The sequence below is a fragment of the Mesocricetus auratus genome, unplaced genomic scaffold (genome assembly GCF_017639785.1).
Source record: "Mesocricetus auratus isolate SY011 unplaced genomic scaffold, BCM_Maur_2.0 Super-Scaffold_4256, whole genome shotgun sequence".
NCBI classification, from domain to species: Eukaryota; Metazoa; Chordata; class Mammalia; order Rodentia; family Cricetidae; genus Mesocricetus; species Mesocricetus auratus.
The window spans coordinates 17,548,740-17,572,144 of NW_024429182.1; the positions used below are offsets into that span (position 1 = coordinate 17,548,740).

General features: G+C 45.9%; 1 protein-coding gene across 1 annotated transcript in view; it reads left to right on the forward strand.

The window, feature by feature from the left end:
• LOC101838167 (dynamin binding protein) overlaps window positions 1–23,405 on the forward strand; it is a 96,528-nt gene that overhangs the window by 9,553 nt on the left and 63,570 nt on the right. The window contains exons 2-3 of the mRNA XM_005063559.4: window positions 16,987–17,141; window positions 19,676–19,798. Coding sequence (XP_005063616.2) covers window positions 16,997–17,141; window positions 19,676–19,798 — 268 coding nt within the window. The 5' untranslated portion in view covers window positions 16,987–16,996. The remainder of the gene's footprint in view (window positions 1–16,986; window positions 17,142–19,675; window positions 19,799–23,405) is intronic.

The window sequence follows — 23,405 nt, forward strand, 5'->3', positions numbered from 1 at the left end:
GCGCACGGTCCCCCCAGAGAGGCACTGTCATCGCGCCAGCCTCCGCTGGGGGCAGGGAGGGCATGCTGCCGTTTCCTGGAAGCAGGGCAAGGATTTGTGATGCTGACAGCCATCATGGGAGAGGGACCAGGAGAGAATGCCCGGTGCTGACGCCCCAGCCATGGGTCCTGGGCCGCGTGCACGCTGGGCATTGTTCTCATGGGGCGATTCTGTTAGCATAAATGAGCCTGCCCCATCAGCAGAAAAAGTTGCAGTGGATGTGCGAGCTGAACTTCACTCCCCAGCCTCCCGCCCCGTGACCTCCTCTTTCTAGTCTGTTCTTTCCTCCCATCCCTTGTGAAGTAGAAACTGTTTTGCCTTGTGAAGTAGATACTGTTTTGCCTTATCTGTTGTTTCTAACAGTGAGTATTGTTCTGAATCTCACTCTAGGCTGTTGTGCCAGAACACGCACACATGGCACCGTGTGGGACATTAGCAGACACCTGCTGCAAGGACATGATGATGCTGTCCCCAGACCAGTGCAGGTGTAGCCCCTACTAGTGCTGCCCCGGTCTGGTCCAAAGCTGCTCCTGGCCACTCACTTCTTTCTGTCTGTGTCTCTGCTTTCTCCCAATCAACAGGTCTCTTTCTCTGCTGCCGCAGTAATATAGCAGTAAGTGTCTTATTCTAGCTATTGTATGTTATCTGTCTCACTGAGTTTCATCCGCTGTCCAAATTCAAATGAAAGGAAGCTAGAAGTGAGGGCGGTGCATGCTTGTAAGGAGGATTGCAGGTTCAAGGCTAGCCTGGTTTACATGGGGAGACCTCATCTCCAGTGTAATATGATGCAATAATATAATATAATATGCTAGCAGTGAGCTTGTTAGCCTGTTCATAACTTGATCTTCAGGATGATTATGTGGGAGGTCATGCTTTAGCTCTGTGTTTAATGTAGAGAAGCTCGACACACGTTAGTAAGGAACCTTCTGTGAGCTTCTCTTGCTGACTGTAACAGATCTCTGTCCATCAGACTTGGGTTAGTTTATCTGCAAAGACCCTGTTATTTGCTGTAGTGCACCAGGAAGGGCCAGCCTGAAACTCATGGTGGTCCAGTCTCAGCTTCCCACGTGCTAGGATTACAGACTCACACCATCATTTTTAAAATTAATTTAATACATGTGTTTATTTGCATATGTGTTTCTCTTGTGGGCTCACATGTACCATGGTTCACTTGTGGAGGTCCGAGGTGACCACAGCAATCTTCAGGTGTTGGTCCTTGAGGCAGAGTCTCCTTGAGTTGCATAAACCAGGCTCGCTGTGCTGCCAGCTTCTGGAGATTCTCCTGTCTCTGTCTTCTGCCTCCTGTTGGGGCATGCTAGGACACAGATGTGTGCACTGCTGCCTCCTGTTGGGGCATGCTGGGATACAGATGTGTGCACTGCTGCCTCCTGTTGGGGCATGCTGGGATACAGATGTGTGCACAGGATACAGATGTGTGCACTGCTGCCTCCTGTTGGGGCATGCTGGGATACAGATGTGTGCACAGGATACAGATGTGTGCACTGCTGAGTTCAGCTTTTATGTGGATTGGGAAGGGGGTTCATCAGACTGTGTAGCCTAACTGAGCCATTTCCCTAGCACCGTTATTTTTGTAAATAAGTCATTTAAAAAACAGATCTAAGAAAATAACAGAGTTTAACCAGGCTATAATGGTGCATGCCTTTAATCCCAGATCTCGGGAGGCAGAAGCAAGTGAGTTCAAGGCCAGCCTGGTCTACAGAACAAGTTCCAGGACAGCCAGGGCTACAGAGAAACCCTGTTTCAAAAGACAAAACAAAACTCTCTTCATATCTACATGAGGTGCTTGTATGACTGCTTCCCATGTATTCATTTAAATGTCACACAACGGCGAGCCCCATTCTAGCAAACTGGCCACACATGTGAAAAAGTTAGGACCCAGAAACGTTGTTTTAAAAGCTGAAACTCTAGTGAGGAATGGAGGTCGGGTACACGCCCAGCTGGCCTGGCTCTCTAGTCTGCATAATGGTTCCATATGCCTCAAGCTGATAGATTCTTTTTGAAAATGACATGGTGACCTTGAAAACATTGCACCGAGAGAACAACACTGAGACCCCGTATTGTCAGAGTTCACTAGAATTTGAAATGTCCACAGGGGACACATCTGCGCAGAAAGGGGAATAGTATTTGCCAGAGGCCAGAGGGGAGAGAAGAGGGCCTGCAGAGGGGGGAAGGGAGGGGCCAGAGGGGAGAGGGGAAAGGGCCTGCAGGGGAAGGGGGGAGGAAAAGGAGAGGAGAGACATACAGTTCCCGGTTTTGTGAGGCTGGGCAGGCTCTCACATGTCAAGTCTGACGAGGTCTTTTACAAGGGCTGGGATGTAGCTCGGTGGCAGTGCTGGCCTTGCACGCACAAGGTTTGATCCCAGTGTTGTGGAGGAAAGGGGGAGAGTTGGGCTTACAGATCATTATCCCATGGGAGCATAGTATAGAAATCTCTAACTAAATAATTGCAGCTCAGAACTTTCAGTTTAAACAGGGCTGGCATCCAACCCAAGAATTCAAAATGTTTAATGGAATAAAGGAGGGCAAGTGCCCATCTCAATGAATACAGAAAAATATTTGCTAAGTTTCAACTATTTATATTTTAAAGTTTTCTTGCTAGATTTATTTATTGCTTTTATTTTATGTTATGAGAGTTTCCCCTTCATGCATGTGTGTGCATTGCATGCGTGCCTGTGCCTTTGGAGGTTAGAAGAGGGTGATGGCCCTCTGGGACTGAGTGAAGGACAGCTGTGAGCTGCCATGTGGGTGCTGGGAATTGAACCCTGGTCCTCTGCAAGAGCAGCTGGTGCTGTTAACCTCTGAGTCATCTCTCCAGCTCCCTCACTTATTTTTGTAAAAGCAAAACAACATGGTATGTAGATCTAGACAGAACAAAGCAGTGAATTCTGACCCCTCTTGTCAGGCAAGAATCATAGCGCTAGCTGTCTCAAAACAGGACTCTGGGGTCAGTGGTTCTCAACCTGGGGGTCGAACGACCCTTCCACAGGGGTCACCGAAGACCATCACAAAATACAGATGTTTACATTGCGATTCATAAGAGTAGCAAAATTACAGTTAGGAAGCAGCAATGAAAATAGTTTTATGGTTTGGTATAGGAGGAGATTTAGGACTCTGCCATTAGCCACATGGTGCACTAGAGGCGCATACAGATGTAGTAATAAAAGGGCGGTTTACCGAGCCGCTAACCACACCCACTTTGGGCGTGACTAGAGACGCACATGGATGTAGGCGGTGAACTACACCGCTAGCCAGGCCCACTTTTGCGCGTGGCGAGAGGCGTGTACGGAGGTGGCAATAAAACACTGCTGCGGAGCTGCTCTCCCTCTCTTTTTGGCTTCCTGTTCAGTAGCGAAAGACTTGAGTCAACTGGTTGCCCGGTTTCTCTTGTCAGTAATTTCTACAATAAACAGTTACCAATACCCTCAACAAGTGTGCCATTTATCGTTACAGCGACAGTTTGGGATTTCCAAGACATGAGGAACTGTATTAAAGGGTCTCGGCAACAGGAAGGTTGAGAACCACTGCTCTAGGACATAGTTGGACAGTAATTACGGTTTTGCTATTTGTTAGTCAATTAGCTCTCCAGCTTATGTCAACTGCCAGAGATTACCATTGGTACCTGTAATGTAATTAAAGCATCGTTTTTGTTCTCTTCATGGCAGTCTGTGATATAAATCTTTCCCTGTTTCTTTCTAGCTGGATCTTATCCCAATTGTTATTAAAGTAATGTGGTAGCTAGAAAGATGGCTCAGTAGCAAAGGGCACTGTTTGCCCTTGCCTCGCAGAAGAGAGGATCCGGGTTAGATTCCCAGTGCCAGCCTAGTGGCTCACAACCATTTGTAATTCCAGTCCCAAGGGACATGACACCCTCTTCTGGCCTCTGCAGGCACTGCATGCATGTGATACATAGCCTTATAAGCAGGCTGAACACCCAAACATGTGAAATAAAAATAAAGGTTTAAAAAATGTAAAAAAGAAGGAAGAGAAGGAGGAGGAAGAGGAAGAGGAGGAGGAGGAAGAGGAGAAGAAGAAGAAGAAGAAGAAGAAGAAGAAGAAGAAGAAGAAGAAGAAGAAGGAGAAGGAGAAGGAGAAGGAGAAGGAGAAGGAGAAGGAGAAGGAGAAGCAACTAACCCCAGATTTACTCGGTTCTTGCATATTGTTGCTCACTTTCAAATTTCCATGTATGTGAGGTGACCCTGACCCCTCCCACTTTTGAATTCCCTCATCCTCCAGGAGGGTTAAATTTTTTTTGATGGGGGTGGGTAGGTTGAGACAGGGTCTCACTATGTAGCCTTAGCTGGTCTGGGACTCACTACATAGACCAGGCTGTCTTTGAACTCACAAGGCACATGCCCCCTGCCTGTCCCAGCTTTTTTGCTTTGTATTCTGAGGCACTCTTTGGTTCTCATGCTCCAGGCCTTGTGGTTGTGTGCATGTCAGGCTCTACAGGCAGTGTTTCCATCTGATGCCTCATGCGTGCTGTCTGACTTAGATCCTCATGCATGCTGTCTGACTTAGATGCCACCCTGCATGCTGTCTGACTTAGATGCCTCATGCATGCAGTCTGACTTAGATCCTCATGCGTGCAGTCTGACTTAGATACCTCATGCGTGCTGTCTGACTTAGATACCTCATGCATGCAGTCTCACCTTGCAGTTCTCTATCAGAGGATGTATATTATTCCTTTTCTCACTAAAATTTAGCTTCAAGTAATTATAATCATTTCCCCTTTCTTACCCTTATGGGGAACAGTACCCCTTATCAAATCATATTGAATATTGATAACTCCTAGTGCATCTTATTCAGTTATTACTAATAACTAATAACTAAAACTCAAATCAAAATTGTAATAAGTGAATGTGAGCCAAGACTGAAATAGCAAAGTTCCCATTCCCTTTCCCAATAATGTGTGGTCTGTGTTTGGGGGAAGGGAAGGCGTGATCATCTGTGTTAGGACACTGAGTCCTGTTCAGCCAGCTAAGCCACTCACTGGGAGTGTTGCTTCTTGATGTATTCCCTTGTTCACCTTGAAAATGAGTTACCAGAAGACTCCGGGCTTCCATTTAGTGTGGTGACTATAGCTTCTATAAGGGACCAGTGGTCATGTTTGCTGTTTGTGTAAAGCTACAAGCCTGTTTTCCATGTGCTTGGATATTGGTACTCCTTAAAATGACCCAAATTGCCTACCCTGGCTGCTGATACATTTCACTCCAGTCAGACAGCTTTCTCTTTCTCTCAGAGTGTTCAGTTTTCCTAACTCCTTTCTCGATTATTTCTTCCAAAACATTGAGTACTTTGCAGTCTAAAATAGGGTGGAAGATAAAGGAATTCCTGTGTCTTTTTTAATTTCCTCAGACTGAAAGGCTAGCTCCTCTTGACCTGATAGATAAGAAAAGAAACACAATGCCTCTGTCCCAGATCTCTGTAGCTGGTGTCTTCGTTCTTGGAGCACATGGGAAGATATTCTCCGAAGCTTCTCCCAAAAGCTGTGTTCAGGGTACCTGCTGTGTTCGCTGTGCTGGTGTCTGCAGCCACACCCTGAAGTTTCACTTTAGAGTTTCACTTTAATCTCAACATGTGCAACTGCTATTGTGTAGATTCTGTGTGCGCTCATCTGCTTCGTGGTGGAGCTGTTGACTTTAATGTGTCTTTAAGCTGCCCGGCTCAGACATGCCCCGTTCTAGTTACAAGTCAGAAGATTTTAAATTTCCACTCATAGATGAGATTCATGCTTGATTTAAGAAATGTCAGTCTGAAATAAGAGCTCCTAGGTTAAATCTTTTGGGGAAAAAAAAGTCCCCCATAAATGCCTTAAAATGTTGTCTGTCTCAAAATATCAATCGTAGGGCCTGCCTCTGTTAACAGTTTTGTTCAAAAGAGAAAACGGCTGTGAAGGTGTATGGGCAATTTCTTTTATAAGAAAGATTAAGCAGAAAGAGAGGGAGCGTCAGCTCACTGGGTGTGGGGTGGAAGCCTTCGCATTCCAGCTGCTGCCGGGACAGTTACAGGAGGACCTTGGTGTCTTCCTGCATTTGTTGGCTTCCTTCTGATTGCTGGGAGCTCAGCCACATACCCCTTCTCATGGGCTGAGAATGCCGTCTTCCTCCTCAAGACAAGTTTGAGATGTGACAACTGTTGTAGGTGCCCTCCAAGCCAGAGTGTGGTTGGTTCCTTTGTTCCAACCTTCCGCAAACCGATGAGCCAGAGTTCACTAGAGATGGGTGTGCAGGGGGAGCAGGTGGTGTGGAGGAAAAGCCCTGACACTCCCTCCCCACCTGGAGGGCGAGGGGTTCCACAGTTTGTAGTATTTATGTTTCACGTTCACCCTTTGGGACTTTCGCTGAGGGATCTCCCAGCAGCAACCGCCAACCTCCGTCAACTACCAGCGACATGGAGCCCTGCAGGAAATGCTGTTTTCCCAGCTTCGCTCATTTCCTTCCTTCCTTCCTTCCTGAAGCTGCTTTAGACTTGGTGTCTGGCTCCTCCGATCCTTCCAGGTGGAGGGGAAACTGCACTTGTGTGTGTTGTCAGAAAGAAGCTCACTGCTGCTTGTCAAGCTGCTCACTTCTCACTGCCGGGACTGGCATCTTTAAAATGATTCCCTGGAGTCGTCTTTTCTGGAGAATTCCATTACAGAACTTGGGAACTCTCAAGATCTTCATAAAGCATACCCAGACGGGAGGAGGAACAGCAGGCTGCTGTTTCAATCAGGGAGACCTCTTCAGAGAATTTGTTCTGAATGTACATGGTGTCACCATGCTTCCTGAGAGAACAAACTGGCTGTGAGGGGAGAGTGTGGAGGGGCCCAGGCACTAATATATATTTTTTTAATTTTAAAAAATTGTTATTGTTTTAAATTTGTGCATTTGAGTGTCCTGCTGGCTTGTACGTATATGCACCACCGTGCAAGTGTGCTACCTATGGAGGCCAGAAGAGGGCACTGAATCTCTTGGAACGAGAGTTACAGGCAGCTGTGAACCACCATGTGGGTGCTGGGAACCAAATCTGGCTCCATCTGAAAGAGCAGCAAATGCTCTTAACTGTTGAGCCATCTCTCCAGCTCCCTAATACGTTTTAATTGATGCCCTTGGTGTCTCTTTCTCTCTCCTGATTTACAGTGATAGAATTGTGAAACTACCTCATGCTTTCCTATACTCTCAGTTTCTGTTTTATTTTCAGTGCATAGAGCTCTAAGAATCGTTTGGGCTTCTATCACCCAGGGCCCAGCAGAAAGCTTACTATAGACGCAGTTTTTCATTGGGACTGCTGGTCAGCTGTGTCCCTCGGCCACTCTCAAATAACCACACAGAGACTTACTATTAATTATAAATGATTGGCTGATAGCTTAGGCTTGTAACTAACTGGCTTTTACATCTTAAGTTAGCCCATATTTATCTATGCTCTACTGAGTGGCTAGGTACCTTGTCTCAGTACAGCGTGTTCATCCCCACTTCATCTGAGTCTCCTTGAGACCCCCAAGACTCCACCCTTCTTTCTCCCAGCATTCTCTCTGCCCCCAAAATCCTGCCTAGCCATTGGCCAGTCGGCTCGTTATTAACTGATGAGAGTGGCCCATATTCACAGTGCACAAAGACTGTTCCACAGCAGCTCACTCCAGCTGAGAATTCGAGGAGTTCAATTTAGAATGGGCAGGGTTAGGGAAAATAACAAAGGATTATACTTTACACCAAGGCTAATAGGGGAACCACCCTGTTCCAGGAATAGGGGGAGAGGTGCTGTTTAGTGAAGGCCTCCCGGCTGAAGCCTTTGATTGGCAACATCACCACCTCAACCCAGCAGGGAGGGGACCCCAGCCTCTGCCTCTTCCTTGAGATTCCTGCTAACCCAGTGGTTGGAGCCAGCAGGAATCCAGAGGCAAGAACCTGGATTTGGAGCTTGAGGTTGCCTAGGGGCACAGAGCAGGCTGGAGGACACAATTGGAAGGACTGATGTTTTGTATCCATAGTGTGTACCAAGTTCAGACCTTTACCCCAGAGGCCATTCTGCAAATTACTCATTAAGCTGGATGATATCAGTATCTATCAGGGTGAAAGTTTACAGCTCACGTTCTCAGATTTTTAACAGTGTGTCCAGGCTTGTGGATATGCTGTTTATATAGTCTCCCAAGCTTTCTTCTGTGTTCAGTCTTGTCTTATAACATGTTAAACATTTTTTCATTGTGGTAAATGGATATAACATAAACTTTACCATTTTGAACCTGTTACGTATGCAGTTTTGTGTCCCTGATTCACTGTTATCCACCCCGGGACCTGCTCGTTTTCCTAAGCTGAGAAGCTGTACCCACTTAATATCCTAACTGAGCAGCTATACCCACTTAATACTAGCTCTCTGGCCACTCCCTTCCTCTCCCTGCCCGGCACACTGCCATTCTTTCTGTCTCTATGGCCCAGGCTGCTCTGAGTTCTTCGTCTAAGAGAAACCCTGCAGTGTTTGTTCCTGTGTCTGCTTATTTCACTTAGTATAATGGCTTCAGGTTTCATCCATGCTGCGATATGTGTTACTATTTTTTTCCTTTTTGAGCCAGGTGTTAGTGGCGCATGCCTTTAATCCCAGCACTTGGGAGGCAGAGGCAGGCGGATCTCTGTGAGTTCAAGGCCAGCCTGGTCTACAGAGCGAGTTCCAGGACAGGCTCTAAAACAACACAGAGAAACCCTGTCTCAAAAAACAAAGCAAAACAACAGCAACAACAAAAACCCAAAAGAACAACAACAACAACAACAAACAGGAGAAGGAGAAGGAGAAGAAGAAGAAGAAGAAGAAGAAGAAGAAGAAGAAGAAGAAGAAGAAGAAGAAGAAGGAAAAGGAGAAGGAGAAGGAGAAGGAGAAGAAGAAGAAGGCTGAATAATTGTATGTGTTGTGAATTTCATCTGTCCATCTTCTGATGGATACTTGGATTGTATGGCTTGTTGTAAAATATTATTTCTGAATATTTTAATTATTTTTATTGCTTTAAATTTCACTTGTCCAGGGCTGGAAAGATGGCTCAGTGATTAAAAGCACTGGCTACTCTTGCAAAGGACCTGGGTTCACTTACCAGCACCCACATGGCAGCTTACAACAAGGGAATTCACTTTCTTCTGGGCTCTGCAGCCACCAGGAATACATGTGGTGCATAGTCATACATACAATCAAAACATCCACACATAGAAAATAAAGTCTTACAGATGTTTTACATGTCCATCCTTCAAGACGATATACAAACTAAGTCTGTGGGGTAGAAATATAGAGAAGATGGAGGCGGCCTTTTTTCTGTAGGAGAGATGGACTCATGGAGGCGGCCCTCTGTAAGAGAGATGGGCACCTTTGGAAGAAATATGTATGGGAAGTATTTAAAAACATGGAAACATGTTACCTATGAATAAAAGAAATGACAAGTAAACAAGGTAATGAGTCTAAGCAGGAGAATCCAACCCAGGGTCCTCTACTCTTTCTGAGCCACACCCCTGTCCTCAGTTGGATTGTTCAGATTGGAAGAGGACACCTTGAGCAAGGTGGAACAGAGTTTTAAAAAATTAAATGTGGCCTAACAAGGGTCCTCTTTTATTTGTTAGTTTCTCTGACAGGGTCTCTTCTATGTAACCCTGGTTGTCCTGGAACTCATTATGTAGATCAGCCTGACCTCAAACTCACAGAGATCTGCCTGCCTCTGCCTCACTGAGTATTGGGTTTAAAGGCGTGCAACACCACAGTTGGCCCAAGTTTATTTGTGTGTGTGTGTGTATGTATATATGTATGTATGTAGAGACCAGAAGAGCATGTTAGTTCCCCTGGATCTGGAATTAGTGGGGGCCGTAAGCCACCAGACAGGGGTGCTGGGACTCTAACTTTGGTCCACTGTAAGAGCAGCAGGTGGTCTCAGCTGCTGAGTCATTTCTCCAGCTCCCAGGCAAGTATAAAGACATATAATTAAAGAAATTTCTTGCCTGACTGTCACGGTCTTTAATGTACCAGTATTTGTAGTCCTTTAAGAGGGATATGGTTCACAGCCTTCCTTGAATTCATAATGACTGTAGTGCACTGTATTTTGAATCACCAAGATTAGCATCCTTAGAACATGTTTTGGAAGAGACAGTTGGGGGAGGGGCTAAACTAAGTCTTTTGGGTTCCAGTACTAGCCCATCTCCCACATATTTTGAATGTTCTTCCTTAGAATGCCATTTGAGCAAAACTGAATTACGAGGCACTGATCCATAGTAAATGATAAAATAGCCATAGGAGGCAGAGCTCAGTCAGCAAAGTGCTTGTTGTACAAGCGTGAGGATTTGAGCTCAAATCCTCAACAGTCACATAGAAAACCAGGGTGGTGGCGTGCATCTGTAACCCAGCACTTGTGGGGAGGATGGGCCGTGCTTGCTGACCAGCTAGTTTAGCTGAATCAGTGAGCTCCAGGTTCAGAAACCCTGTTCCAAAAGATAAGGTGGAGAGGGTCAGCAAGATGGCTTAGAGGGTAAGGCTTGCAGCATCAACCCTAATGCCCGAGTTTGATCCCCCAGAGCCCACGGGATGAAAGGAGAGAAGTGATTCCTGCAAGCTGTCCTCTGACCTCCAGCGTGTTCCCTGGCATGCATACACACATATCACACATACCGCACATACATACAGTGTTTAAAAATACACTAAAAATAGGACACCTGACTTCAACCTCTTGTCTCTGGCACATGTACACACACACACACACACACTTGCTCTGACACACATGGACACACAGACACACACCTGAACATACACAGATACACCCGGACACAGGGGCACACACATACACATACAATCACTGCAGACTTAAGACATATCTCCCCCAGGTGGAGAGTTTCATGTTCTTCTCAGCAAGAAGCTTCCCTGGGTTAGGGTTACGTTGCTTACATGGGGGAGACTAAATACTGCTTGCTGTCAGTCCTACCATGATCTGAGGAGCAAGCACTGTTCCAAGAAGTGCTACAAGGCTGTCCAGTGCTAAAAGGCTGTCCAATGCTAAAAGGCTGTCCAATGCTAAAAGGCTGTCCAATGCTAAAAGGCTGTCCAATGCTAAAAGGCTGTCCAATGCTAAAAGGCTGTCCAATGCTAAAAGGCTCTCCCATGCTAAAAGGCTGTCCAATGGCTGGTCTGCCCACTGGAGCCAAATTTTTATCCTGCCTGGGAATTGAATTTGATTGACTGTTTGAATTTGTTGACTGTGTTAATGAGTTATAGAAAAGGGGGAGACTTTTAAATTTTAAGCAACTAATATAAAAATTGACATTTAAGAAAAGATTAATCACTGACATTTTAGTGGGCAGAAAAGAATTATAATTTTGGCTGAGAGGAAAAAGCCCTTAATTAAAAAAAAAACAAATGATAAACAAGTGTGTCTCTGGCATATACCTGTAACTGGGGAGGCTGAGGCAAATGGAGTACCATGAGTTCAAGGCCAGCCTAAACTACCAAGTAAGAACTTGGTATATCTAAAATAATAATAATAATAATAACAATAAAGATAAAATAACAGCAAAGAATTCTGGTTAAGACATGTGTGCCCAAGTTTGGTGGGCACTTCTTTAATATTTTTCTTTTGCAGTACATACAAGTACCGAATGATAAATGGATAAGGGGCTAGTGAATGTATGATAAAGTCCCAGTGGTCAATGTTATGGTACAACTATGGCAGAGAGTGTAAAATTCTTTCTATCTCAATGCTTGACAATTTTCCTAACAAAATGTCAAAGAAACAAAAAAGGAAAGTGATGGTTTGTTGGGTTTTGAAAGAAAAACTGTTGTGATTTAAGAAAAGCAATGTTTTTAGTAAAAATATCATGAGCCTAGCAGCCTGCAGGCTTGAACTCTGGTTCTAGGTTAGCTGTTTTCTAGCTGTCAAGTTTGGGTGAATTTCTAAGGTGTGGTGCTGGGATTTGAACCTTGCTGCCCACGGTGCCGTGGATGCTGCAGGCTCCTGGATCAATCTGGCACATGTGGCGTGGTGAGCACTCAGATGGTAGCCGTTCTTAGTGTCCTTTGGGCTCCTAGAGCCAAGAAGCCTCTTACCCACGCTTAACCTGGAGGGCTCACACGGCTTCCCAGTCAAACCTCGGCACACTGGAGACTGGAGCTGTTTATGCCCTAGGTGGTTGGTTTGCCTTTAGGTGAGCAGAACTATGGGCTCAGATGTGAGCAGTTTCAGATATTTCCATCAGATCTGTCAGTCACTTAAGCTTTCCCATACTGGCATTGCCGTGGGCCCCCAGACAGACGAAAAGGCTTCCTTCACAGAGTTCACCTTCTGAAAGGGTTTCCAAGGATATTTATATTAGAGACGTGGAGCACCTCTTCGGAGGAGGAAACAGGTGTTCACCAGTAGGAAGGGGTGGCGTTCTGCATCTTTTCGATGTCCCTGACACTGTGCTGCACTGGACAGTAACTTCCCCAGCTTCGCCACTGCCCATCTGCCCTGCAGTGTCTCCTACAAACTTCCATGTGGATTAGAGCAGCTGACAGAAGCCACCCATGATTAAGTTGTGAACCAAACTCGGGCGTCTAAAATGGCCCCAGCGTGGGTGACAATAGGTGCTTCTCAGTGTGTGTACAGGGCAGGGACAACTCCGGAAGAGTTCATCACCTACATAAAGTGGGAGCCGTCAAGCCCCGCCGTCTGGTTGCACACAGGAATCATGGGGGCTGTGACTTCTGTGCCCTCCTAGGGTGTGTGTTCTCGGGATTCCACACTCATTCCAGCAGAGTAGGAGGTCAGTTAGTAAAAGAGTTTATTGAACCAGATTCTCCTCTGTGTATGAGTCACTTTCCGGTGGTGTGAAAAGGTGCCAGGAGGAAGGCTTAACCCTTTCAGCTCACAGGACTGGAACACACGGAATCAGTGGGTCTGAGGCTGCTTCTTAGCAGTTCAGGGAGCGAGCCGTACATTTGGTCAGACAGCGAGAACTTTGAAAAAATGTACCAGAAAAGTATGTCCATCTTGATCCAACCCTGAGGGCTTATTTTAATAACATAGATGGCTAAGAGACTTGTCAAATGTTGTGCTTAGTTTTCTGTTTTAAAAAATTCTTAGACGTGACCCTCCTGCAGAAATCTGACATCTGGTAACTTCAGATGCCTGGAAGACAGCCAGACACTAAGAAAGGGGCCTCAGAGCACTTGAAAGCTGTTGAAATCTCCAGGCCAATGTGTGCCCTTTAGCTCTGTGGGAGTGTCAGCCTGCCATCTAGAGTTTGCTTACTTTTATTGATCTGAGAACTTTTAGTGAAGTTGGTGCTGTGGATTGTAAACAGCCCACTAGAAAGTATGTTGAGCTGGGTACGGAGGTGTGCACCTTTAGTCCCAACATTTGGGATGTAGAAGCAAGGTGGATCTCTGTAAGTTCAAGGCCAGTCTTGTTTGCATAGCAAGTTCCAGCCAGGGCTACATGGTTAAGACTCTGTCTCAAAAATATAAAAATTAAGAAGAGGGTGGAAAGGCTGATTGGAGGGTGGAGTGACTGAAAAGATGACTCAGCACGTAAGAGCACTGCTGCTCTTCTAGAGGACCCAGCTCAGTTCACAGACCCCACATGACAGCGCACGACCATCTGTAACTCCAGTTCCAGGGGACCTGACATCCTCTTCTGCTGGGCGCCAGGCACACATGTGGTGTGGGGACACACATATAGGCAAAACACCCATATGCATAAAAAGAAATAGATAAATCTGTTTAAGAAATGAAGCGGATGAGGGAGGCCAGTTGAAAGCTGAAGCAGGCTGCAGCACGCAGAAGGCCTGGGGCTTGTAACTGTCCAGGGCCGTGGCTGAGGGGAAATGCAGCCCCGCACTGCACGGCCGCAGCAGTGCACCTGCTTCCCGCTGTTGAGTAAGCCACGTCCATTTGGTATCTTCTTTGGGAGATGTCAGAAAGGCACACGATGTGTTTGGCTTTGCTTTTCATACAAGATCTGACTACAGAGAGCAGGCTGGTCTGGGTTTCAAAGTTGTCCCGTCTCAGCTGTTTGAGTTCCAGGATTTTGGGGTATGTGCCATCCCACTCGACCCCATGTGCTCATTTTAAAACATGGTCAAGATTAAACTAACCATGTTGAAATAGTAAGTATTGACGTGTTTGTCTGCTTGTACATTCTTTGGTAATCAGAGACACAGACTTGAACTTGTAGTTAATTGTGAAAGTGACTTATAATAGGCACTAATGTTTATTGAGAGGCTACTATGCCTGTCATGTCCTCAGTGCACTCATTCAGCATACTAGGCAAGGCTTTGGTGACAGACGATTTGGATTCCCATTCTGTCTCTGACTTCCTGTGTGACCTTTGACAGAATTTATCACTTCTTTGAACCTGTGTCCTCATCTGCCCATTGGGAACTAATAATAAATGGGCGGGTCATTGTGAGGACTCATTGATGTGTCCCACAGTACAGTGTGTGGCATGAGGAAGCACTGTGTCAGCGTTGGTCACTGATCTCTATCATTATAGTCATCCTCATGACGGTTACTGTAGAAGTATTAGCATCTTCATTTCTCAGGTCATGGAAACGGAAGGCCTGAGAGTTTAAGCCATGTGTCCAGGGTGAATAAGTAATGAATAGTAAAGCCGGGATTTGAACTTGGCTCTTCTTCACTGCAGAAGCCTAGTGTTTTATATACACACTATGCTATCACTTCAGAGTATTTTATACAAATATTAGATTTGGGTTTTTTTTTTGTCTGTTTGTTTTGCTTTTAACTATATAGCCCTGGCTTACCTGGAGCTCATTATATAGACCGGTCCAGCCTCCAACTCACAAAGATGACTATCTCTCTACCTCTTGAGTGCTGGAATTAAAGGCATGCACCACCAGGCATAGCTAATTAGATGCTTTTAATAGATGCTCGGTAGTATAACCCTTGTCTAGCATGTGTGAGGCCCTGGGTTCTATGCAAAGCACCTTAAGAGGAAAAGGGAAAGCAGAAAGCCTGAGGTGGACAGGGACGAGGAGTGCGGGGGCCACTTCTCTTTTGTGCTGTGGCCCCAGTCATCCCATTATTGAAAAACAAAATCCCAGTAATACAATAACAAGCGACTTTGACCCGACAGCACAAATCAAATGTGTAATATTTAATTATGGAACATGGGCAAAATATCAATATACTGCTATTTATTAGACGCTTCCTGTGTTTTTTTTTCACACCAGTGAAAGTTGTAAGCCTACGGTTGTAGCTTAATGTTTTCTTTCCATTAGGCATTTAGTTCTTTTTAAATACTTATACATACTTATTTACTTTCTCTCTCTCTCTGTGCATATGCGCGCACATGTGTGCGTGCGTGCGTGTGTGTGCGCGTGTGCGTGTGTGTGTGTGTGTGTGTGTGTGTGTATCTTGTGTATGTGGGTGTTGACAGAATTTTCTGTCCCACCCAGTCCTGTAGCCATTCTGTCTCAATTAAACACACAAAGGCTTATATTAATTATAAACTGTTTGGCCTGTTGCTTAGTCCTATTACTAACTAGCTCTTACAACTTAAATTAACCCATAATTTTTATCTCTCATTTGGTACCTTTCTCCATAAGGCATTCTCATCTAGCTTCTTCTGCATCTGGCTGGTGACTGTGTCTCTCCCTTTCCTGCTCCCAGAATTCTCCCAGTCTGGTAACCCTGCCTGTACTTCCTGCCTGGCTACTGGTCAATCAGCATTTTATTAAACCAATATAAGTGACAAATCTTTACAGTGAACAAGAGCATTATCTCACATCATGTGGGTTCCCCCAGAGGCCCGAAGAGGGCTTTGGTTTCCTATAAGCTAGAATCATAGGCGGTTGTGAGTCACCTGACTTGGATGCTGGAAATCAAAGGCATGCCCCCTAGAGGAGCCAGAAGCACTCTTAACTGCTTGGCTGTCCCTCAAGCCCCTGGTTCTCTTCCCTGTCATAGGTCCTGGGAATCAAACTCTGGTTGCTGGGCTTGGAGACACCTTTATCAGCTGAGCCTTCTCACTGATCTGTCCGGTGCTTTTTGATGAGGTTAGTCATGTGTGAGATGGAAAAAATATCTACTCCTCTAACAATACTGAGTGAATCTTTGAGGAGAAGAAAGAAACACTGGGCCAGCCTGGAGAACTTGAGATGCCCTGGTGCAGTCCCTGGGAAGGCATTTGGAGAAGGTTGATCCAATCATGGCTGAGCATTCCCAAGTGAACACACAGATGCCTCTCGTGCCCTTTTGCTAGTGTATAGACACATCCTTAGTATGCCAACCCGACACAACAGGGTAATGGGTCCATCATGCATTGCGACAGTGCAGATTGGGCCACAGGCATCTTCAAACCAGAAACATATGCTTGGTCTGCTGGTAAGAAACATCCCCTAGAGACACCATCTCTGGCCCTTTCTCATTCTTTTCATGAACTTCCGTGTTTCTGTGGGTTTCAACCCTTGGTGTGTGAGTTCTGGCCCTGCCGCTCTGTGTTCTTGGACAAATTAGAGTGTCTGCTTGCAGATGGCCACCATCCTCGTCTTATGATTGTCATGGGAAATGGATGAAATGCTATATGAAATGTGAAGTCTTTTGGGTTTTTTTCTTTCTTTCTTTCTTCTTTGGTTTTCTTTCCTTCTCCTTCTCCTTCTCCTTCTCCTCCTCCTCCTCCTCCTCCTTTGGTTTTTCAAGACAGGGTTTCCCTGTGTGGCTTTGGAGGCTGTCCTGGAGCTAGGTCATGTAGACCAGGCTGGTCTTGAACTCACAAGAGATCCGCCTGCCTCTGCCTCCCAAGTGCTGGGATTAAAATTGTGCACCACCACCACATGACATAAATTATTATTTTTAAAGAAACAACTTTACATTTTATATTTTATATATTTTCTATTGCATTTCTATTAGCTTCCTATTTTAGGTGTTAGGTTTTTAAAAAACAGGTTTATGGTATGCCTTAAATACCTGTGTTTTCTCATGCTTTGGGATTTCTAGGTTGTGAAGCATGGAGGCTGGCTCCGTGGTCCGAGCCATCTTTGACTTCTGCCCTAGCGTCTCAGAGGAGCTGCCCCTCTTCGTGGGAGATGTTATTGAGGTGTTGGCCGTGGTGGATGAATTTTGGCTTCTAGGAAAGAAGGAAGATGTTACAGGTAAGAGGTTTCCCTCTACACACAGCCCCCTCTTCTTTGCACATTGAAGGTCCAATGGGAAGTCCAAGTGGGTAATGTCGCTCTTGCCACGTCTTCCTTCCGTGCTCACACATGGCTCTGGCCTGTGAGGAGAGTCGCTGCCGTCTCTCTGTATTGATCTCTTGTGGAGGCTGGACGGGTAGACACCTGCTGCGCCAGCCTAGTTTTCTGTCTGTTTTCTCTTTCCCTTCCCAGTGCTCCGTCTTTCATTCTTATTCCCCTCTCAAATTGTGCATTACTCCTCTGTTCGGAGCTCCTGGTGTTTATCATTGCTCCTCGCAGGCAGCTTGCCTCGGGTAAGCATGGGCTTTCTCCCTTTAACAGCTCCTGTCCCCTCTCCCATCCTTTTCAGGGGAGACTGGTTTATCCTCCTCAGTCCCTCCTAGATATGCATTGACAAAAATCAATTAAAGCCACCCTCTACTGTGGATGCTCCTGTCTCCCACGCTTGTGCTCCTGGTTCCCTTTCTTCTGTTCTGAGATTCATGTTAACATGGGTTTCCTCCATTAACTGCCCTAAAGAGCGGCAGAGCTTCCCATCACATGCCACACAGTTATACTAAGTTAGTCCTTCATTTACACATGTTTGGGTGCATCTGGCCTGGAGTATGTGATGTAGTTCTGAGAGCAGGTGCTGGGAGCACTTACCATCATTGGGGGAATACACAGATTATTTTCTAGTAGAAGTCATGGCTTCTGTTCAGATAAAGCCGGCGAGTAGGTGTTAGCAAGGCAGAGAGAATTGCTTGCTCAGTGGCCCTAACATGGTTGTGAACACAGGGGTGCTGAGGTAACATGAGTAGGCCACCAAGAGGTTGAGGAGTCCAGGGAACCAAGGTGTACGAGGTAAGAAGTTGAGGAAGCCAGAACCTGGTGCTTTCAACATCGCCAGATCCGTGTCTTAGAAATGCCGCTGCTCTTACTTGTCCTAGAAATGTCGCTGCTCTTACTTTAAGAATAAGGGGCCAGGGACTGGAGAGATAGCTGAGTGGTTAAGAGTACTGTCTGCCCTTCCAGAGGGCCTGGGTTCGATTCCCAGCTTCTCCATGGCAACTCACCACAATCTAATTGGAGTTTCAGAGGAGCCTCTGGCCTGCATATGGTGTGTAGATAAAGAGCAGATAAAACACACATACACATAAAATAAAGCATCACAGAGGCAGGCGGATCTCTGTGAGTGCCAGCCTGGTCTACAGAGCGAGTTCTAAAAGATCCACTGTCACCCAGAAGGCAGGCGATAATGGATCATACCAAGGTGGTGGGTCTGGGGATATGTGAGCAGATTCAGGAAATATCTCTTGTTTTCCTCCAGCTGGCAGGCCCTGTCTTCCAACACTACCTATAAAACTCTACCCGTCTTCAGACTGAACTGCTCTGCTTCATAAAAACCTTGTGTTCCTCCCGACCCATCCTCAGCCTCCTCTGAACCTCCATGGCTATGTGTGTGGGTTTCAGGGTCCCATTATCCATTTTATCTAAGTAGATTTTCAGATCTTTGAAGACCAAGACCACCCAGCTCACATTTCCTTCTTCGGTGAACTGTTAGAGTGCCAGAGTGCCTGTGTTTAAAGCTTATTTAGGTTGTGTGTGTGTGTGTGTGTGCGCGCCTGTGTGTGTGCCTGTGTGTGTGTGTCTCTCTCTGTGTATGTGTGTGTCTGTGTGTGTGTAGTGTGTGTGCCTCTGTGTGTGTGTGTGTCTCTCTGTGTATGTGTGTCTGTGTGTGTGTCTCTGTGTGTGTGTGTGTGTCTCTCTGTGTATGTGTGTGTCTGTGTGTGTGTGTGCGCGCGCCTGTGTGTGTGCCTGTGTGTGTCTGTGTGTGTCTCTGTGTGTGTGTCTCTCTGTGTATGTATGTGTCTGTGTGTGTGTAGTGTGTGTGCCTCTGTGTGTGTGTGTCTCTCTGTGTATGTGTGTGTCTGTGTATGTGTAGTGTGTGTGTATGTGTGTGTGTCTCTGTGTGTGTGTGTCTCTCTGTGTATGTGTGTCTGTGTGTGTGTTTCTGTGTGTGTGTCTCTCTGTGTATGTGTGTGTCTGTGTGTGTGTGTGTGCGCGCCTGTGTGTGTGCCTGTGTGTGTCTGTGTGTGTCTCTCTGTGTATGTGTGTGCCTCTGTGTATGTGTGCATCTGTGTGTGTGTAGTGTGTGCCTCTGTGTGTGTGTGTATGTGTGTGTGCATGTGGAGAGCACAGGACCTCTTGCAGGATTCATTTCTCTCCTTATGCCATGGGGACCTGGGAGTCTAGCGTGAGTTGTCAGGCAGCACGTGCCTTTACCTGCAGAGCCATCTCCCTGGCCCAGTCTCGGTGTCCTCTGCATACATCTGTTCTGTGATGCGTACTTTATTTACCTTTGTAAGTTCTCTAATTATTAGATAGGTCAATTTTCAATCTATGCTTGTGAATGGACTGAAAAACAGAGTCGTCCTGGAACACAGACAGACAAAGAAAATTTGATCTTATGAGAACACTCCATGTTTAACATGTGTGCTTCTGTTTTTCAGGACAGTTTCCCAGCAGCTTTGTGGAGGCTGTCACAATCCCCAGCCTGAAAGAGGGGGAGAGTCTGTTTGTTTGCACCTGCGAATTCACATCTCGGGAGCCGAACAGTCTTTCTCTCCATCGAGGTAAGAGAGCATCGGAGGCCGGCAGAATCTTGAGGACAGGGTCTTTTAAAGATGTTGGCACTGGTTAGTCAGTCTCTGTGAAGTCTGCAGCGCTGACACAGTGCGGGAGAGAGCGCAGAATCTTGAGGACAGGGTCTTTTAAAGATGTTGGCACTGGTTAGTCAGTCTCTGTGAAGTCTGCAGTGCTGACACAGTGCAGGAGAGAGCGCAGCCTTATGCTAGCAGGGCTTGACAATTGGCATAGGATTTTCCCGGAAAGGTATTCTCTTATTGTTTTAGATTTTATTTTTATTTTTTTTTGAGACAGGGTCTTACCATATATCCCTTGCTGGCTTGGAATTTCTTATGTAGATCAGGCTGGCGTCAATTCACAGAGATTTACCTGCTTCTGCCTCCTGAGTGCTGGTATTAAAGGTGTGTGCCACCATGCCAGTCTATTTTTATGTTTAATCATGTGGGGGGGTGAAATATGAATATGTATACATGAGTGCAGGTACCTGGGAAATAGGAAGAGGGCAAGGGATCCCTGGCTGGGCTTCCACTTGCCTGATGTGGGTGCTGGGAACCCGTCCTCTGTAACAGTAGTACATGTTCTTAACTGCTGAGCCATCTCTGCCGCCCCTACAAAAGTATTCTTATGGAAGCTTCAGCATTGGCAGTATTGGTAACTGTCCATTGTGCATAACTACAGGTAAGAAGTATGGGCTCAGGACAGCGACTCTCAGCGTATCCTCAGTCCAGTGTTGTAGACACTTCAGACAGTGGTAATATCTTCCCCAGAAATACTGCCTTGTGTGATTTGCTGACATCACTCTATACTAATGTACCACGGGGAAACAGTCATTTTGATGTGGCCAATAAGAGCTAGATGCAAGGCTGCCCCATTACAGGGAACAGTTTAAACAGATGGTGCTAGCCGCATCCTCAGGACGTGTCAGGTATTTCTCACCATTGTACTCTAGCAGGCACAGACCTCCAAAGATGGGCAGGAAACAGTTTCCACATGTCCACTTGGCTAAGTCCATGCCTTTATACACAAACAGAGAGCAGTAGCGCTGCAGCCTGAGGCTTGTGATGTCCCAGGCAACTTATCCAAACAGAAGAGCTGACAAACTGTGCGTTTGTATTGTAACTATTCTTTAGTATGATGCTGAAGGCACGGGCTTAATTCCTACACACACACACACACAACACACACACACACACACACAGAGGGGAACCAAGCCCCTAGTCAACGAGAGGAAAAGAACATTGGATTTTTCGATGTCTTGGGACTTTCTTGCGTGTTAGTGTGTACTCAGTCTCTGTCTCTACCTCTGGTCTGTAGCCTTCTTGCTAATCACACTGAAGACTGTGAACGAGACCATGAGCAGGGTCTTTGTCCTCGCTCGTAGCTCTACCAGGGTGGTCTGGAGTCCAGAGCAGGCCTCCCCAGGTAGGAGGAGGAGGACACGAGCCTGCTGGTGTCTCTGTGAGCCATGCACAGGGTATGAGCAGAATGGGCTGCTTGTTGCTTGTTTGCTTGATCTGGTGTTGGAGGCTGAAACCCAGCCATTGCACGCTAGGCAGCGAGACAGCCACTCTGCCTTGGAGTCACACCCCCAGCTTTAGCATGGGCTTTTTCTTCCCTAGTCCTGGCTTCTGCTGAAAACAATGGGTAGAAGCATGTATCGTGTGTAAATAAACTTTACATTTAATATTATGAAGAATTTGAGAGAATATCTGCTAGAATTAGTGTTGCTTCAACATTATATGTTGTATGGTCAAGTCTTAGATTTCAAAAAAAAATTTTTTAAGAGCAAGATTTTCTGCCTAAGTCAGCACTGAGAAGACTCGTGTGAGGTTATAGTGTAAGCCAGGCAAAGAGAATAACTCTGGCTCCTGAGGGCTGTTTGTGCCATCATCACCTGAAACTGGGATGGATGGATGGCATGTTTCCCCCGACAGTCTACCTGGAGTTAGAGTCATCCGTAATCTTCCAGCAGGTGTCACCCTTCCCCCTGTCATGAAGCCACCCAATTGTTTTGGACTGTTTATGTTTTGGGTTCAGAAACAGAACTGTCTTCTAGAAGAGTCACTATGAGTGGCTAGAATCACCAACTGTCAAAAAAAAAAAAAGAAAGAAAAGAAAAAAAGTGAAGAAAAAAGAAAAACAAATAGAAAGGAAGGAAGGAAGGAATATGTCAAGGGAAAGACAAAAAGATCAGGAGACTGAGAACAGGAAAAGGCTGTATATTATGGGATACCGTCCATCATTTTCTCATAGAACACACAATGCTTATGGCTGTCTACACCTTGTACTTCCAGCCAACCTCCTCTCAAAGGGCCAATAAAATGAACTGATAATGTGTAACTAAGTTAGTGACTGATCTGTATTAATATTTAATGCCGTGAGATGAATAGGATAAAGAGAAGTGTGGTCTGACGCACACCGTCTCCTGGGCAGCTAGTGCCATGCGTGGAGTCAAGGAGGAAGCTGACCCTGCAGAAACAGACTGTGAGAGTCTAACAAGACCTGCATTCCTTTCTGTAATCTTACTTCCAGCCCACTTCCTGTTCAAAGGAAAATTCCAATCAAAGGCAAACAGTGTGGCTGGGAGTAGTCACATTTGACCCTGAGGGTCACCACAATTTCTGCCATCCTGTTCCCCAACCTAGTCCCACCGTCTCAGGAATTCTTTATATTGGTGTTTCTGAAGTCTAGAACCACTGGGTACCTCCATTCCTAAAGAATTACTCAGGACTCTGGGGAAATAGCTTGCTGGACTAATTAAAACAGGAGACTTTTGAAAACAAAAACTAGAGAAATCAAGACAACAACAAACCTATCCCAGGAGCAATCAGTCCTATAAAATAAAATAGTCACTAAGAGGGAAAACAAAGGACAAAATTAGAAACATAAGGGGGGGTGAACTAAAGTGCCATCTAAATTGTGTGTGCTGGCCTGAGAGGGAGTCGTCTTATTTCGTTTTGAAAATCCTCCTTTATCATCTGTGAATAAGCAGCCCAGTCACAGTCTGCCCGGAAACAAAGCTCATCAAAACCACTGTTGGAATAGACAGGAAAACAAGCCCTATTGTCCAAGTTCATGGAGCTCTGGCCAGACAGAGAACACTGTCATTCTACAGCTTGAAGTGAGCCTGGCATTTCAGAGCCAGCAAAGTGGGAGTTATGGCATGCTTTGATTTTCCTATTCACCAAGAGACCCATTGTGTCTGAGCAGTCATGTCACCAGTGACTTCCCTCTGTGGCCTGGATGGCAGGCCTTAGGGTCACTGGGGAAGGGGGGACACTTGTAATTCTCAGGACCCAAAGCTTTGGCCAGTGCATGTGGGTTCAAAAATTAAGGACTACAGGAATATGGGAGCAAGACACTATTTTTAGGTGTCTCTAAATAAAAGTCTAAAATATGTTATGTGCCATACACTATGCTAATATGCAAATGCCAGGACCTAAGGGAGAAGTGGGGTTCTTTGCTAGACCACAGATGGTCAAGGTAATGTGAGCTCCTAAGATGTTTTTAAGAAGCCTGCTAATCTCGGATGGAGAGGGAGTGTCAATAGTAGAGATCTGGAGTTGAGCAGTATGCGGTGGTACACGCGCTTAA